Below are 16,466 nucleotides of genomic sequence, written 5' to 3'. Positions count from 1 at the left end.
GTGTTTTCTCAAGTGCAGGTGGTTACCTTAGTCTGTGTTGACTCTTCTACAGGGTCTGTGCCAGGGAAATGCCTAATCGTGGACCACTGCAGACAGAAAAGATCTGCTCGTTGTAGGTCTCGTCCGATCTCAATGCAGTCGTGCTCCACATACGAGTGCAACACCTGTACGCTGTTATACTTTCCTGTCAGGTCTTCTTCCAAGTGGCCTGAACTTTAACAAGAAAACAGTCCCACCCTGTGCCCTCCCAGGAGTCGTTGTGCGCTCTGCTCACATCGCACCGGTTTCCCTTTGGATGCAGCGTGCTCCCTGGAGCTCCTTGGGGAAGGCAGTATTGCATCTGCATGGCGTGTAACTCAGTTGTGGCACCAAAGTACAGAGACACAAGGTACAGAAATGTGCTCTTCATGGCAATATTTTGTGTAGCACAAGGGAAATTTTGGGGGAAGTCTTTCAATAAGTGGTGTCTAAATGAGCCTGTCCTTTGTAGAGCACGCTCCCTTTAATGTTGCTCTTCCTGTCTTTATTTCTAACGCTGTGCTCCTTTTAATTCATCTACTCCCCTTCTCTTTAATCACGCCCTTTCCTATTCTCCTTACAGAAGAAGCAAGAGCAACAAATCCAGTTTAAAAGTATTGGGGTGTAACATATGAGCAATGGTACACACCTCCTCCTCCTCCCCTCCACGCCTGCCTTGTCTTTTTTGGCGGAAAGCTCCTGGGGGCTTTGCCCTGCATCCAGACAGCCCCGAGGTTCAGGGCCGTGTGCTGAGCAGTGTCTTCAGGCTACTGGAAATGGTGTCCACGAGAAGCAGACCTGTGTGACTGTCCCTTGAGAGATTTAAGTTTTACACTGAGTATTTAGCTGCATTTTACCATCCTTCCAAATATGACTCTAATTCCAATGAAATTTTTTTTCCAAATTTAGGGTGTAGGCAGTGAATGATGCCAGGAAGGGAGCTTACATTGTCTATGTGGAGAGTAAAATTAAGATTTCTAAGGGAAAGTCAGTCCCCGCCTCCGTAGTTAGGTACAGAAAATCCAGAGCTCGAATGACATTCTCCATAGCTGTTAGGTTAAATTTCAGTATAGTAGCTGAGAGCACAGAATTAATTACTTTTGTTTTAATTGTAAGTTAGATGTAGGCATTGCTAACGTCCCTCCAGGCGTGGCTAGTAATGCTGGTGGAGAAGGGAGCGCAGTGTCTCTGCTGTCAACCGTTCAAACACAGGGGCTGTTCGTTGTCGCAGGGAGAGCGGACGGGGACAATGTCGCATGTTGCTGGACATGAGCCCAAATCCTTGACGTGCCTTGGAGTACGGGGACCAAGTTCAAGTGACCAATTTCAAGATAAACATAGCCATGGAGGAGTAGATCTCTTCAGACGTGACTGAAGGTTTAAGGTTTAGCTTCTCTCCACTGGTGAACATTGTGAGTCGATTTTGGTTAATTCTCTTCTAATGATTGATTTTAAATGCACGTGTCAATGATGGGCTTAGGGAGAGGGAGAGCTGTTGTCCTCCCAATGCCTGGTCCAATGCTTGCGGTGTTACATGAGCTCGGATGCTGCACAGAGGTCCCTTAGGAAAGCGGTGGCCCGATCCAGACGTACACGCTTTAGTCTTTACACCACAAACTCACTTCTCATCTCCCCCAAGTATGCTGGTGTCGGTATTGTCTGTGATTACAAATGCAACGTGTGCATTGGCAGTTCATACAAACCGCTCCTTTGTCTTTGTTGCGATCCCTTGCCCTTGATCAACAGCTGGGTGTGTCTTTCTCTAAATGTCTATAGGATCTGAGACAAAAACCAAACCCCTCCTGAAGTGATAAGAAACATGAATGAGGAATTTGGAAAAGAAATACAGAAAGACTGCTCACTGATTCATTCTGTATTTCGGAAGCAGGGTAAAACCATCTTGGCTGTAGACACAACACTTGGCTGCCGTGTTGCACAGTGGGTTGTTTTACCTTTCCCACTGAAGTCGTGTTGCTCTCGTCTCTCCCTTTTCTCTTCTCCTCTCCCGTGTGCTGAGTTGCTCTGTTCTTGTGTTAGAAATAGAATATTGTTAGAAATGCACAGCTTGCATCTTGCACCTGATAAGCAAGAAATACTGCCAAAGACTCCTTTCTCCCCCAGTCCCGCCTCAGTCTTTCTCATGCTGATTACACTCTCTCCCCCTCACCCACCTCAGTTTTTCTCATGCTGATTGCAGGAGGTAAAATTCAATTATCTATGGCCTTGAAGTGTGAACTTTTGGCGAACTGTTGTAGTTTTTGAGCATGCTTAATAAGCTGATGCATATTTACCTCTCCGCCCTGCATACTTAAGTAGCTAATTATACTATACATGCAATGTATGTGATGATGTAACCACATGTATGCTTGTATGAAACGGAAGTAGGCTGTAAGAGTTCCTGTTTCTGCACACGTGCCCAGGAGAGAGAAGATAAAATCCACTTGCAAACACCATTGCTTTGTCAGAGTTAATCCGAGTGCTTGGCTCTGCTCTGACCTTGTTTGCAGACAAATACAACCTTTTGTGCCGGCTGATGACTGTGTGTGATCTTTGCGGGCCTCCAAAGAAACGAACCGCTTTGTGCAACACTTGTACGGGAGCTCCCTGCACCTCTGGTGGTACGGGGACATATCGATCACATGCACAAATACGTATCTAGAGCCTCCAAACTGTTGCCTAGAGCTGGGACCATGTTGAGCTAGGACCTCTCCCCAGGACAGACCCTTGGCTGACTTCAGTTCACTGCAGGGAAGCAATGACAAGGTCTCTCAGCTGAGGCTCTGCCCCTTCAGGGTAGAGGATCCTCTGTCATTTCCTGATGTTGTCTGGAGGGAAGATGCTTTTTTTTTTCAGATTGGGCAGGTGCCCAGGGCTTCTTTGGGAAGGCTTACACTGCAGTATAAGGTAAGCCATCGAAGGAATTGCTCCTTGTTGCATAAAACACAACCGACTGAGCACATGTCTGAGGACAAGTCTCACGTTGCACTCTTGGTGCTGGTTAACACATAACAGATGAGGATGTTTCTCAGCTTTCACTGCCGCCTCCTTTCTGAATCTGGCAAATATGAAATAAAAGCAGCAGTATGAAATAGAAAGTGCTTTGCTGTGTAGACATGTGCAGACTTGTTGCTACAAGTGACGGAGCATTTTGGTGCATGTGTCTATATAGTATAGCACCAATAATCTGTGGGGTAGGGGCGGTTGGGGCAGCCACTGTGCTGGCCCCAGCAGTGTTTCCTAGGGGAAAAGACATTTTCTGAGGGTGCCTTGAGTTGAATGAGTCTAAAAACAGTGGAGAACCAGTGATGTGGGCTGAGAGAGGCAGCTAGCTGTGTTAGCATGAAGTCAGACAGATGGAAGGATCGAGATGCCCCTTGTAGACTCAGGAGGGCTCAACCCCTGGCCCATGGGCCAGATCCTGCCTGCAGGCCAAGTCACCCATCCCACAGATCCAGTGATTTGGTGATGGGTGAAAGTTTGGAGTTGTTGGGAGCCCCTGGCAGTAGCAGAGGGAAGTAGGAGACTGGGGCACATGCTCTGGACACCGACCCCAGGGGCAGGAGGGGAAAAAAATCGTAGCGGCTGCACTGCCAGGAGCAGTGCTGGGGATGCTGTTCTCCCCTCCCTGCTGCCCCCCACCCCCAGCACCCTGTACCCCAGGCACTCAGGCACAGTGTGACGTGTGCTGGGCCTGGGCCGCTTGTGCCGTCCCACCCACATGAGGCCCATGGTGCGTGGCCCTGGACTTGCACACCAGAAAGCTTGAGCACCACCACAGTCACTGACTCCCAGATGCACCAGCTTTCCGCAGCAAGTGCTCAGCTCACCAGAGGGTAAGAAATGATGTGCAGAGAGCAGGTGTGCAATGCAGAGGTGTTTATTTTAAATATAAAAGGGAATGGAGGGAGGGAGGGGAAAGGGGGACAGTGCTGAGAGAGGTGAACACAGTAACCAGGTAAACCCCCGAGGGATGCAGGGATGTGGAAGTGAAGGATGAGAGTTTGGAGCCAGTCCCTCCCAGCGGGGTGCTGTGCATGGGGGCTTGGGAGACGACCCCTGGGCCAGGGCAGCAGCAGTGTCCACGCGGGAGCAGCTCCTGTGATGGAGACCCCAGCCCCCCCCACCGCGGGGGCACCGAGGGGCAGGCAGTCGGGCACGGGGCGGGGACAGTCTGTGCCACAGGTCGTGGCAGGGACAGGGATTGGTTCAGGGCTGGGCTGGGACTGGGCACAGGGTCAGGGGAGCCGCGTTCCTGCCCCCAGCATTGACACCAGGATGGAAGTAAGGGCGCAGGGTCCCGGAGAAGGAGTCAGTGAAAGTGAAGAGATGGGACCTGTCGGTCATGTTGTAAAATGAGACCTCGCCCTCCTCGTAGTCCAGGAAAACCCCCACCCGCCTGGGCCACACGCTCACGGGGAGGGGGCTCAGGGGAGAGGTGCAGGCCCCGTATCCTCCATCCCGCAGCCACACGGCCCAGTATCCATTGCAAGGTTCAAGTGTGACCCTCCCCTTCCTGTGCACAGACTCCCTGCACACACCCAGGGCCCAGCACATCTTGTCTCCCACCTCCACCTCCCAGTAGCGCCTCCCACCCGTGAACCCCTCTGCGCCCAGGACACAGACACAAGCATCAAATCTCTCCGGGGTGTCCGGCACATCCCGTCGGGTGTCTCCAAGTCTCACACATTTCTGATCCTCAGACAGGACGAGGTCGGGATGAGCCATCCCTGGGTCCAGAGTCACGTCCACTGGGGAGAGAGTCACGGGTCTGGGTGGGGGCAGGCAGGTCCTGAGATCACAGGGAATTCACCGCGTCCCAGGAATCGTGGGTCAGTCCCTGCTGGGAATCACTGTCACCCCACGGGGAAATGGGGGAACAGGACAGGGGGACATCCCCACCAGACAGCAGGGAGCAGAGGGGCCCATTGCAGCCTGCCCAGGGGAGGGGTGGCAGGGAGAGCGGAAGGCAGGGCCCAGGGGTCTCCGTCCCTGGGCTGGGGTCACTCGGTTTGCTGCCGACAGCAGGTGGGTGCCTGCCCCCCCACCCCACGCTCGGCTGCTCTGCCCCGGGGGGACCCCCATGTCCCCAGCCCTGTGGGCACAGCACTGCAGCCAGGGCAGCCCACAGCCAGTGCCTCCCCAGAGCCAGCCCAGGGCAGGGCCGTGCATGGGGCTGGGCGCAGGGGTGGGGAGGTAAGGGGAAGGCCAGGGGGGCACTGATGGGGCACTAAGCACCGGAGAACAGGGCCCATTGCTGGTGAGTCTGGGGCAGTCCAGCGGGGAGGGGGCATTTCCCCACTGACTGCCCCAAACCTCTGGGCTCAGCTCACAAGGGACACGTCCCAGGCCCCCCGCTGTGTGTCTGCTCTAGGGGTCTCCACCGGAGGACCTGCACTGGGACAGGGACACCCCGTGTACACGGGCCCTGGGACACTGCTGGCAATGGGGCCATCTGTCTCAGAGTACTGCACAGTCCCAGGCCCGGGGGGCCCAGTTGCAGCACTGCCCCCTCCGTTGTGCCAGAAGCTGCACGTCCAGATGCAGTTTCCAAACACATGGGAGTTACCTAGGTACTGGCTACGGGGGATGATCTAATCAGTGACCTAGTGATTGATGGGAAGTTGGGTGACAGCGACCACGAGCTGATCACCTTCACCATCCGCCGGACAGCTGGCAAGTCAGTCAGCAACACAGAAGTCCTTGACTTCCGAAAAGCCGACTTTGACAAGCTCAAGAGGCTAGTCAGGCCCTCAGGGACCATGACCCCAGGGAGATGGGAGTTCAAGAAGAGTGGTTGCTTCTCAAGGAAGAGATCCTCAGTGCACAAGCTAAATCTATTCCAACACGGAGGAAAGGCAGCAAGAAGGCACAGCAGCCCCCCAGGCTCTCCAGAGACCTAGCAGACCTACTGTGGCTAAAAAGGAAAGCCTACAAAGGACGGAGGATGGGATTCACCTCCAAGGAGGATTACTCCGTGCTGGTCCAGTCCTGCAGGGAGCAAACCAGGAAAGCCAAGGCTGCAACTGAACTCCAACTAGCTTCAGGCATCAAGGACAACAAAAAGTCCTTTTTCAGATATGTGGGGAGCCAGAGGAAAAGCGAGGACAACATTGGGCCCCTGCTGAACCAGATGGGGCAACTGACAACTGACGCCCAGGAAAAAACAACCTATTAAATAGGTACTTTGTGTCAGTCTTTCATCAGTCCCACGGGACGCCCATGCCTGCTATGGGACAGGGAAATCTGGGTGAGGGGGATCCCCTACCCTCCATCAATGCTCACCTCGTGAAGGAACACCTTGAGAAGCTGGATACCTTCAAGTCAGCCGGCCCTGACAACCTGCACCCCAGGGCACTCAAGGAGCTGGTGAGCGTCATAGCCCAGCCCCTGGCACGGGTCTTCGAGAGCTCCTGGTGCTCTGGTGTAGTGCCCGAAGACTGGAAGAAGGCCAATGTGGTGCCGATCTTCAAGAAAGGGAGGAGAGTGGAACCGGCTAACTACAGGCCCATTAGCCTGACTTCTGTCCTGGGGAAGATCTTAGAAAAGTTTATTAAGGAGGCCATCCTTGAGGGACTGGCCCAGGCTAAAATCCTAAGAGATAGCCAGCACGGGTTTGTTGCGGGTAGGTCTTGTTTGACCACTCTCATTTCCTTCTATGACCAGGTGACCTATCACCTGGACGAGGGAGAAGAGATTGATGTCATATATCTTGACTTCAAAAAAGCTTTTGATCTGGTATCCCATGATCACCTCTTGGCCAAACTGGCCATTTGTGGCCTTGGCTCCACCACGATCCGCTGGCTGGGAAATTGGCTTCGTGGTCGGACCCAGAGGGTTTTGATTGATGGCAGTCACTCATCGTGGTGCCCTGTGACCAGTGGGGTCCCTCAAGGCTCTGTCCTGGGACCCATCCTGCTCAACATCTTCATTAACGATGTGGACATTGGAGTCAGGAGTGGACTGGCCAAGTTCGCCGATGCCACCAAACTTTGGGGCAAAGCATCCACGCCAGAAGATAGGCGGGTGATCCAGGCTGACCTGGACAAGCTGAGCAAATGGGCAAATGAGAACCTCATGGTGTTTAACACCGAAAAATGCAAGGTTCTCCACCTTGGGAGGAAAAACCTGCAGCACCCTTATAGGCTCGGCAGTGCTACGTTGGTTAGCATGACAGAAGAAAAAGAGTTGGGGGTCATCATTGACCACAAGATGAACATGAGCCTGCAATGCGATGCTGTGGCTAGTAAAGCCACCAAAATGCTGGCGTGCATCCATAGATGCTTCTCGAGCAAATCCCGGGACGTCATTCTCCCCTTGTACTCGGCCTTGGTGAGGCCGCAGCCGGAGTACTGCGTCCAGTTTTGGGCTCCACAATTCAAAAAGGATGTGGAGAAGCTTGAGAGAGTCCAGAGGAGAGCCACGCGCATGATCAGAGGTCAGGAAAACAGACCTTACGCTGACAGGCTGAGAGCCATGGGACTCTTTAGCCTGGAAAAGCGTAGGCTCAGGGGTGATCTGATGGCCACCTATAAGTTTCTCAGGAGTGACCACCAGGATCTGGGGGAACGTCTGTTCACCAGAGCGCCCCAAGGGACGACGAGGTCAAACGGTCACAAACTCCTGCAAGACCGTTTCAGGCTGGAAATAAGGAAGAATTTCTTTCCTGTCCGAGCCCCCAAGGTCTGGAACAGTCTGGCAGCGGAGGTGGTTCAAGCACCTACATTGAACGCCTTCAAGAGGAAATTGGATGCTTATCTTGCTGGGATCCTATGATCCCAGCTGACTTCCTGCCCTTTGGGCAGGGGGCTGGACTCGATGATCTCCCGAGGTCCCTTCCAGCCCTGATGTCTATGAAATCTATGAAATCTGCTCAGGTCCCTTCTGACCCCAGAAACTGAAATTTATCTCGTCCCCAGCTCACAGTGCGTGTGGAGGTCGAGGAGGTGTCCTCAGACAAGATGCAGCCCCCTGGGGCCCTGCCGGAGCCTGGTGGCTCCTGGGTGCAGCAGCCGAAGGCCCATGGTGAGGACAGGCCTCTGGAGGAGGCAGGAGATCGGGAAACCCCAGGGCCCGAGGACGAGCTGCCTCATGTCGCCAAAGAGGAGCCCCCGCCCAACCTGGTGCCAAGTCCTCACCAGCCTTTTTGATGTACAAGGTTAACCTGGGCTCAACACCCAAAGAGTAGCTGTTACCTCCCCACACCTCCGCCATTATTAGTGTTGGCTCCTGGGTTTAGGCAAGTTGATTTTGGGGGACAACTAAGTAGAAAACAGAGATGGAAGTGGGGTCACAGGCTCCAGACAAGTGCTGCAAGGGGGGACAGCGAGCGGAGCGGACAGTAGCCGGTGGCTCCTGAACGAGTGCAAGCAGCCAGGGGCAGGTGAGGTGCGGGATGAAGTCCTGGCGTGCAGTTCGGAGCCTGAGTGCCTGTGCTGGGGTTGGGGCGAGCGGCTCCAGTGCCTGCCCCTGCCCGGGACAGGGCCGCAAGGTTTGTAGCTGTGTGGCTGGGGTGGGGCAGGGCTCTGGTCCCGGGGGGTGGTCCCAGGCCCAGGCTGTTTCTCACTGCCTGCGCCGCTCCTCTCAGAAAGATGCTTCAGGTGACTGGCTCTTGCCGTGCTGCCACGGTCACAACCAGTGATCGAATTGCTGTTCTCAGGTCGGTGTTGTAATAATATCAATCAATAAGAGGCTGGTGCCGGTGACGCGGACATGAGAGTCCCCAGTGGCCTTTGGCTGATCCGAGTGCAGTTAGCCCAGGCCTCCATCCTGCTACAGGTCCCTGGGACAGGGGAGACCAGTCCGTACTCCAGCGGGTCGGCGGCTCCTGTTCTCCCGGTGCCCTGGAAGCATGTCACGTGTCATGGAGTAGACTGACCCTCCATTTCACACCCACCCCGCCCCAACATGTGCACGTGACCCAGCACCAGCATCCCTCCAGATCCTTTCCCAGGGAGCGATGCCACGATGCCGTGATCACCACGGGCGCTGGGGCAGTTCTAGAGGCTCATCTCCAGCCTCTTGCCTGTGGGACCCCGAGTCTCCTCCCCGCTCTTCCACACACTGCAGCCTCCAGCTCCCTTCATCGCAGGCCAGGCCAGGAGACGAGCAGGGCTTTCCCCGTGCCACCACCCCAGGGCTAACCTGTGCACTCTCTTACCCACCCGCAGATGCCGGGACCTTGAACCAAGCAGATCTGCAGCCTCCCGAGGCAGGAGCAGTCAACCTGGAGCTGCAGAGACCCTCCGCAGGGAGACGGGGACGGAGCAGCTCCCTCACACCCGGGCTGGGCAGCTGCAGGAGGGGCAGGGCAGGCCGGGGAAGCAGGGGGAGAGCATGGAGGTGAGCAGGGCACCGGCTCGAGGTGGGGGTGGGAGTGCAGCTGGGGCAGAGCCCAGGAGGAGCCAGAGGTGCTGTCAAGAGTTTGGGGAGCAGAGACCTGAAGAGTGACCGGGGGTGCTGGCACGGGAAGGCCTGGTCAGAGTCCACCAGCCCGCACCAGGCAGCCCGGGGCAGTGGTCTCTACAGCCGAGCCCAGCAAGTCCTCTCCCCCTGGCTAGGACTGGGGAGCACAGAGGGGCTCTGCAGCCGATGCCAGCAGGGTCCCCCAGCCCATCAGTTTGGCAGGAGTGTGCAGCACACCTGGCTGCTGCTTCTCTGTGTTGGGGTGAGGCGAGGCAGAAGCCGGGGTGATTTGCAGCTTACAGACTAACTGAATCAGAGGCACAGCACAGGTTTTTTCGATTCCACACTCATTTGATGAGTTCGATTTGAAGGCTGCGCACAGACCAGACCGTTAGATAGAGAGAGTCTTTTGAATACCAAGTGCAGGGGACAGCACGGTGGGAAGGGGGACAGTGCTGGGAGAGGGGATGCAAGTAAAGACCCCCCACACAAAGGGGACACAACAGCTAATCTCGTTAGTCGGACAAGACTCCACAGTCCTCGTGTGGACCGTGCTTAGCACAGCCCAGCCTGCAGATGATTTCTGGCTGCACAGCTCCATGTTCAGGTTCGTTTTGAAGTGTCTGGTGTAAGGACAGCTGCTCTGAGGTCGGCACTGGGCAGTGCAGGGAGGTGAAAGTGTCCTGGCACAAGCCTTTGTCTCTTCCTGGACCAGATGTCACCAGCAGGGCCGGGGGGAGTGGGGGAGTGTGGGGCACCAGCAGGGGTGGGGGGTCTACGGGTAGGGAGGAGTTTTTTCTGTTATGAGAGAATTTGCAGTTTTTAAAGGGAGAAAACCGGGGTCCCTGCATATCATGTGCCGGCTGAGCAGCGTACCCCTGCCTGTCCTGGCTAAGCGTGCATAGCGCTGTAGTGCAGAGCGAGTGCAGACAGGACCGAGGGCAGCTGGGGCAGGAGACACTGATGGTGTAACGCTTGTGCCTGCAGCTCCGGGAGGTGTTTGAGGACGTGGCAGTGTATTTCACACGGGAGCAGTGGGAGCTGCTGGAAGAGGAAGACAAGGGGCTTTACCGGGACCAGATGCTGAGGAACTACCGAGCCCTCGTTTCCCTGGGTAAAGCTCTGGTTCTTGCTTTGCCCTGGAGCCATGTGAGCTCGGAAGCGGTGTTGTCTTCTCCCTGGTTTTAACGGTCTCGTCCTCATGAATGTCTGGCCAGTGGCTGAAATCTCTTTGCTCCCCACTGCTCTGTCCATGATCAGACCTCTCACATTTCATACTTGTGCACGTGCCTCCTTCATTTGATGCAGCCGCCTTCCTTGGAGTCTTCCCCCTTGATAACATGATTTCCCTTTGCCTTCTCACCGTGATCAAATGGTGTGCCATTCGTTGTGCCTCAGAATGCACTAACACCTGTTCCTTGGGCAGTTATCCCGAGCTCCTCCCTCTCTAGCCTAGCGTGTCCTGTCCAAACTCATTTCCACTCATTTGCACTGGTGTTTGCCTTCCTGTGACCATCCGTCCACTGCCTGGATGAAAAGGACCATCCTCTTCCCCCTGCTCTTCCTTCCCTTTCCGCCTAAATGTCCGTCATCACTGGTACATCAAGTCCTTAGTATAATCCTGGAGTTCATTGGCTGCTTTCCCCAAATTTCAGTTGCTTATTCTGCGTCCAGTACCAGTGGATAAACTCTGCTTAACCACTGCCCAAGCAGGATATCGAGGCCCCGCCCCTGACTCAATCTGCCGCATCCAGCGAGGAGAGGTGGAGCTCTGGGACGGTGATGATGAGGACTGTGGGGAAATCTGGAGGTCGGAGGACCTGCGGCCAGGTGAGTTGTGGCCCTCTCCTCCACCCAGATCCCCTCTCCCAAATGCTCCCTGCCAGGGTGAAAGGGAGCCTGGAAACTGCAGACCTGCCTGTGCTGCCATCCCCGGTGCTGACCTCAAAGAGCTTATGCTGTCGTGTGTGCAGACAGGTGTTGTTCCACGCCCTGAAATTCAAACTGTGGAAACGGTTACCAAGAGGATTGTTTTTGCCAAAGACCCCCAGTGTTTGACATGGCCCCTTGCTGATTTCATATCCGGTGAACTCTAAGAGTAATTATTCCAAGTTTTGTCCCTGTAATACGACTCGAGAAGCGGCTCCATTAGACATTACAGCAGAGACCTTTGGTGGTGCCGGCCTCGTGTCCTGCGCTGGGGGTGGGAGATGTTTGTTTCTGGCTTTCTCGCTGTTCACGTAGAAATTGCACGACCGTCCCCCCAACTCCCCAGAGTGAGAGCATGCACACAACCCCCTCTTCCTTTGTTTGTCCACTGCTTCAATAACGTTCTCATGCCAGATTGCCTAATCCTCAAGTTCCTTACCAGCCGAACAGCTTTTCACCAGTGGAATAATCTTTTAATCTCTTGCATTACTCACCCTTCTCGAACTTTGGCATGACTGATATTTTTGAGGCCCAGGAGACCATACTCCAGGGATGTACCATTTTCTGCAGCCACTTTGCAGATATTCCAGAACCGATGCAGAAGTAGAGCTCACATTTCATTCTCTATCATACCTCCCAGCACTGCCACATACAGCAATAACGGTTCACAAACACAGCCGAGCAAGCGAGACAATTACTATGTGAAGCTGGAACTTTCTTTGTACCAAGTGAACTTCTTGATGATTCACTGCTGGTCCACATCCTGGAAAACACAAAAACGGGAGGGGCTTAACCTCCTTTAAATTAGTTCATGTCATAGGATCAGTTTTCACGCTGTGGCTGGCTTGGCCCTGGCCCTGGCCCTGCTGCAGATACTTCATTGATTCCCCTCTTTGCAGCTTCAGAGGCTGCTTTTTTAGGAACCTTTTCTGCTTCAAGTGACAGCTGCTTCAAGGCATACCGTGTCACACAGCTTCCCTCTTTGTCTTGCACCAGGGGCTTTCTGTTGGGGATGGCTCCCCCTATCCTTTTCCCAGCAAAGAGGAACCTCCAAGGCAGTGGGAGCCAAGGTGTGCAGGTGCTCTGCACTCACCTTTCTCAGGGTGGCAACAAGTGGCATTTTGTAGAGACTGCCGTGCCACAAGTAGCTCCACCTCACTAACCAGTCCCAGGAGGGTGTAGTTTTCAGGCACTACACAGGAGTAATTTTTAGGCTCTTCTGCCCTGGTTATTTTCACCCCCTCATAGGCACAGTCTCTCATCTCTGGGATTTTTGCCTCCCCCAGCCCTTCTGGTTAGACAAGAGAGAGGCTGGGGCTGTCCCTGGTGTCGCCTGATCCGATTGACCTGGAGCACCGGACGTGTGTAATCCTGGGCTCGAGCTGCATGAAGAAGGTCTCTGGAGTGGGTGGGATTCAGAAGATTTCATGCTGTGGCTGGAACTGAATCCACCACTGTTTGCACCAGAATCTCCCCTGTGCCATTTCTTCTCTGGGGCCCTGAGTGCCACAAAGTCCAAGGCTCAGCCCACAGTCCATGCACGGGGTCATGCCCAGGCCTTCGTCCCAGTGCAGATTCCTGTGGTGTGCAGGATGCCTGGAATTCATTAGCAGAGGAAAGCTCCATGGGCTCATTCCCTGCATCAGTCACTGCTCCAGAAACAGGTAGGAAGCTGATCGCTGGTCTCAATCCTCCACTCCCAGAACATTTCTTGGAGGCGTAATGCATGAAACACGATGGGTTTTGCTACCAAGCAGTGTTAAGGCAGTGCTCCCCACACACTCCTGACTGGTGACAAGCTCTAGAAATGCACCCCGAGGCTGTTCACCCCTACACCTAGATGCCCTTGATCACTGGCAGTCCTGAAAGATGCAAGCATTGCAGATGGGTCTGACCAAAGCAGTGGGGCTTCTGGAGCATGTCAGCCCGGTCAGGTGGGGGGCTCAGCACCATCTCCCCCTAGAAGCACCAGCGCTGTGAGATACAGCAGCCCTTGGAGAGCCTCATTTTTCCTTTTAGCAGATTCTCCTGCTCTCATCCTCAGCCTGTTAAAACATGAACCTATTCAGGTACAGTCCAAACACACATATCCCACGTGTTTCTTGGAGCAGGGCCTGAGGAGATGGGGCGGAGAGCTGGGCCAGCAACCTTGAGAGTCTGCCTCTTAACTCCACCGAGTAGGGAAGATGAGACCGGCACAGGGAGCTGGCACTGCCTTACCCCCGGCACTTGGGCCTTTGGCCGAAAGACCTAGTTTTCTTGAGGAAAGACAAGTGCCAAGACCTGTCCTGCTCTGAGGCCCATGCCAGCAGAAGGAATACCAGTGCTTGCCCCTTGGCAGCAGAGCAGGAACTAATCCTGGTGTTTCCTTCTCCCATGCAGGACATGCCTGGTTGCTGAGCAGAACTGAGGAGCAGGCTGTTGAGGAAGGGCCTGGAAAGCTGGAGCCACCACGGGCTTCCCTGGTGAGTATGGGTGAGGTGGATTCCCTGAGCCTGATGAATGACCAATGGCTAAAGGGTCAGGGGATGCCCCAAGAGCAGGTGAATGTAGCAGTGAACACGCTCGCGTCTCTAGTTGGACATTGGAGTGAAAAAGGGAAAGAAGCCATAAAAAGCCCAAGTTGCAGGGACGAACATGTCATGCTGAGACACCTGAAGAGGCAGAAAGCAAAGGTCCACTGGAGAGAGACACTGCATGCAAACCAAGGCAGTGTGGGGGACCTCAGTGGGAAGGAGCACACTACCAAGCCCAGGGGGAGAGGCCACCCCTGCCCTCAGTGCAGGAAACGTTTTAGCTGCCCCTCCCTCCTGGCTCTGCACAAGAGAAGGCATGCTGGGGAGAAGCCCCATGTATGCGCCACGTGTGGGAAGAGCTTCACCTGCCTCTCAACCCTGGCTGCTCACCACCAGATCCATTCTGCGCAACTCCCCCACTGCTTCACCAAAAGGGGGAAGAGCTCTGTGCGCAGCTTCGAACTGCTCAAAACCCAGGAAGTGCACAGGAAGAAGTGTCAGTACCGCTGTGTCACATGTGGTAAGACCTTCAGCCATTTCTTCTCCCTGGCTCAGCACTGGTGCATGCACTTGGGGAGGAAGACGCACCGCTGCACCGAGTGCAGGAAGAACTTCATCAGCTGGCAAGGCCTGTCCCAGCACCAGTGCATGTGGAGGAGGCAGCAGCCACACTGCTGCACGAAGTGTGGGAAGAACTTCAGGCAGCCCTCCAGCCTGGCCAGGCACAGGTGCAAGCACACAGGGGAGAAGCCACATCAGTGCTCTGTGTGTGGGAAGAGCTTCAGTTATTCCTCCACTCTGGCCCAGCACCAGCACATTCACATGGGGGAAAAGCCATATCAGTGCTCTGAGTTGTTGGAGGAAAATTTTAAGTATAGGTGCTGCCAATGCATGAACTCAGTTTGATTGAGAGTGGAAAATTCCATGCAGGGCCTGAGTTACCCCTTCTATGACCTCAGGAGCTGTCAATCAGCCCTGACCCACTTTCAGCTCTGAGCAGACTCAGTTGCTATGCAGATCTTAGTGCAGAGCATGCCCAGTGTACGACTGGAATGAGGTAATACCTCTAGAAATTTCTCTTAGCCAAGCAGCCTGATTGGCTATAGGGCTGCTATAAAAGGTCTGAGGGCCCCTCCCTCTGGGGGGAGAAGATCGCGTCACTGCAGACAGAGGCTGGTGTTTCCAGGGACTGTCTGGCAGTCAGGCTCTTGGGCCTACTGGTCTCCTTCCCCAGATTGGCACTCTGTGCTGGTTAGAGTGATTGCGGTTTTGATCTCCTGGTTCCTGATTCAATTTGACTGATTGCTGACTACGATTTTGGACCATCCCACTACGACTTCACCTCAACATTCTGGCATCCCGACCTCGGCATTACTCTATGACTACTCGATCGTCCACCAATATTGGACTGGCGTCACGTCTCGTTTTCATCATTCACCGCGTTACAGTTAGTTTGTTGTTCGTGTTATCCACTAAATGAGCTGTTGACCAGCCCTGGGACTAGGTCTTTGACTGAACCTCGTGGGCCAACAGACCCCTTTGTTGTTCTTGTTGTTGTTGTTGTAAACTGTAACTGAAGACATCGTTTCCTACGCACCTAAGCGTAAGTCAAATAAATTTCCACCTTGTTTAAGAAACCGCTACACTTCCCGTGCCTCAGTTCTCCATAGCCAATAGAACCCAGCCTGTTATCGTGTCTAATTGCCACCCCGGCCCACCGTGACTCTGGGGTTTGGTTCCCCACCCCGGGACATGAGTGTGGGAAGAGCTTGAGTTATTCCTCCCAACTGGCCCAGCACCAGTGCGTCCACACAGGGGAGAAGCCATATCAGTGCTCTGTGTGGGGGAAGAGCTTCATGTCCCCTTCCAAGGTGGCCCAACACCAGGTTATCCACACAGGGCATAAGCCATATCAGTGCTCTACATGTGGGAAGAGCTTCACCCAGTCCTCCACACTGGCCCGGCACCAGCGCACCCACACAGGGGAGAAGCCATATCAGGTCTCTGAGTGTGGGAAGAGCTTCAGTTATTCCTCCTAACTGGCTCAGCACCAGAACGTCCACACAGGGGAGAAGCCATATCAGTGCTCTGAGTGTGGGAAGAGCTTCAATTATTCCTTGTCCCTGGCCAAGCACATGCTCGTTCACACAGGAGAGAAGCCGTATCAGTGCTCTGAGTGTGGGAAGAGCTTCGGTTATTCCTCCTCCCTGGCCAACCACATGCTCATTCACACGGGAGAGAAGCCTTATCAGTGCTCTGAGTGTTGGAAGAGCATCACTCGCTCCTCCGGCCTGGCCTACCACCAGCATGTCCACACAGGGGAGAAGCCACATCATTGCTTTTAGTGTGGGAAGAGCTTCACCTACTCCTGCAGCCTGTGCTGAATGGCAGTGCATCTACACAGCGGAGAAGTTACATTGGTGCTCTAAGAACTGGAAAAACTTCACCCATCTCTCCCACCCATCCTGGAATCAGCCCATTCACACCCAGGAGCATCCCTAATTCTGCCAGCAGTGCAGAAAGGCCTTGGAGATGTCTGCGTGCTGAGCACCCACCAGTGGCTGCATTCAGACAAGCACCCTCATGCTGGAGGCCTGCGGA

At 54.5% G+C, this 16,466-nt stretch overlaps 4 protein-coding genes and 3 pseudogenes across 5 annotated transcripts in view; 4 read left to right on the top strand and 3 right to left on the bottom strand.

Moving 5' to 3' along the window:
- The window catches only part of LOC149875519 (nuclear pore complex protein Nup98-Nup96-like), a 14,954-nt gene extending 11,207 nt beyond the window's left edge, over window positions 1–3,747 (bottom strand). Inside the window, exon 1 of the mRNA XM_090031414.1 lies at window positions 3,674–3,747. Within this exon, the coding sequence (XP_089887540.1) occupies window positions 3,674–3,747 (74 nt within the window). The remainder of the gene's footprint in view (window positions 1–3,673) is intronic.
- Window positions 1–16,466, bottom strand: part of LOC149875512 (uncharacterized) — a 125,442-nt gene that overhangs the window by 31,657 nt on the left and 77,319 nt on the right.
- LOC149875514 (zinc finger protein 202-like) overlaps window positions 1–16,466 on the top strand; it is a gene marked incomplete at its 3' end in the record, with an annotated part of 130,860 nt that overhangs the window by 78,697 nt on the left and 35,697 nt on the right. The window lies entirely within an intron of this gene.
- Window positions 1–16,466, top strand: part of LOC149875515 (uncharacterized) — a 104,947-nt pseudogene that overhangs the window by 78,188 nt on the left and 10,293 nt on the right. The window contains exons 2-4 of the transcript XR_016439690.1: window positions 9,186–9,357; window positions 10,408–10,534; window positions 11,131–11,250. The product of XR_016439690.1 is annotated as an uncharacterized LOC149875515 (transcript). The remainder of the gene's footprint in view (window positions 1–9,185; window positions 9,358–10,407; window positions 10,535–11,130; window positions 11,251–16,466) is intronic.
- On the bottom strand, window positions 3,900–8,229 carry LOC149875518 (E3 ubiquitin-protein ligase TRIM39 pseudogene; annotated as a pseudogene).
- Window positions 11,267–15,550, top strand: LOC149875517 (uncharacterized). The gene is made up of 2 exons (XM_090030940.1): window positions 11,267–13,013; window positions 13,732–15,550. Exons 1-2 carry the CDS (start codon window positions 12,974–12,976, stop codon window positions 14,769–14,771), a joined length of 1,080 nt encoding a protein of 359 aa, XP_089887066.1. The 5' UTR covers window positions 11,267–12,973; the 3' UTR covers window positions 14,772–15,550.
- Window positions 14,790–16,335, top strand: LOC149875516 (uncharacterized; annotated as a pseudogene).

This window comes from Crocodylus siamensis, chromosome 1, assembly GCF_052110815.1.
Source record: "Crocodylus siamensis isolate JL-2025a chromosome 1, ASM5211081v1, whole genome shotgun sequence".
NCBI classification, from domain to species: domain Eukaryota; kingdom Metazoa; phylum Chordata; order Crocodylia; family Crocodylidae; genus Crocodylus; species Crocodylus siamensis.
Note: the sequence above shows the minus strand (reverse complement) of the source record. Positions and strands in the feature narration are given on the sequence as shown.

What these genes read in the sequence shown, in the direction of transcription:
- LOC149875517 (XM_090030940.1), top strand. Translation starts at nt 12,974, where the DNA reads ATGGGCTCATTCCCTGCATCAGTCACTGCTCCAGAAACAG. An exon ending in AGTCACTGCTCCAGAAACAG is followed by an intron (nt 13,014 to 13,731) that starts GTAGGAAGCTGA and finishes TCTCCCATGCAG; the next exon opens with GACATGCCTGGTTGCTGAGC.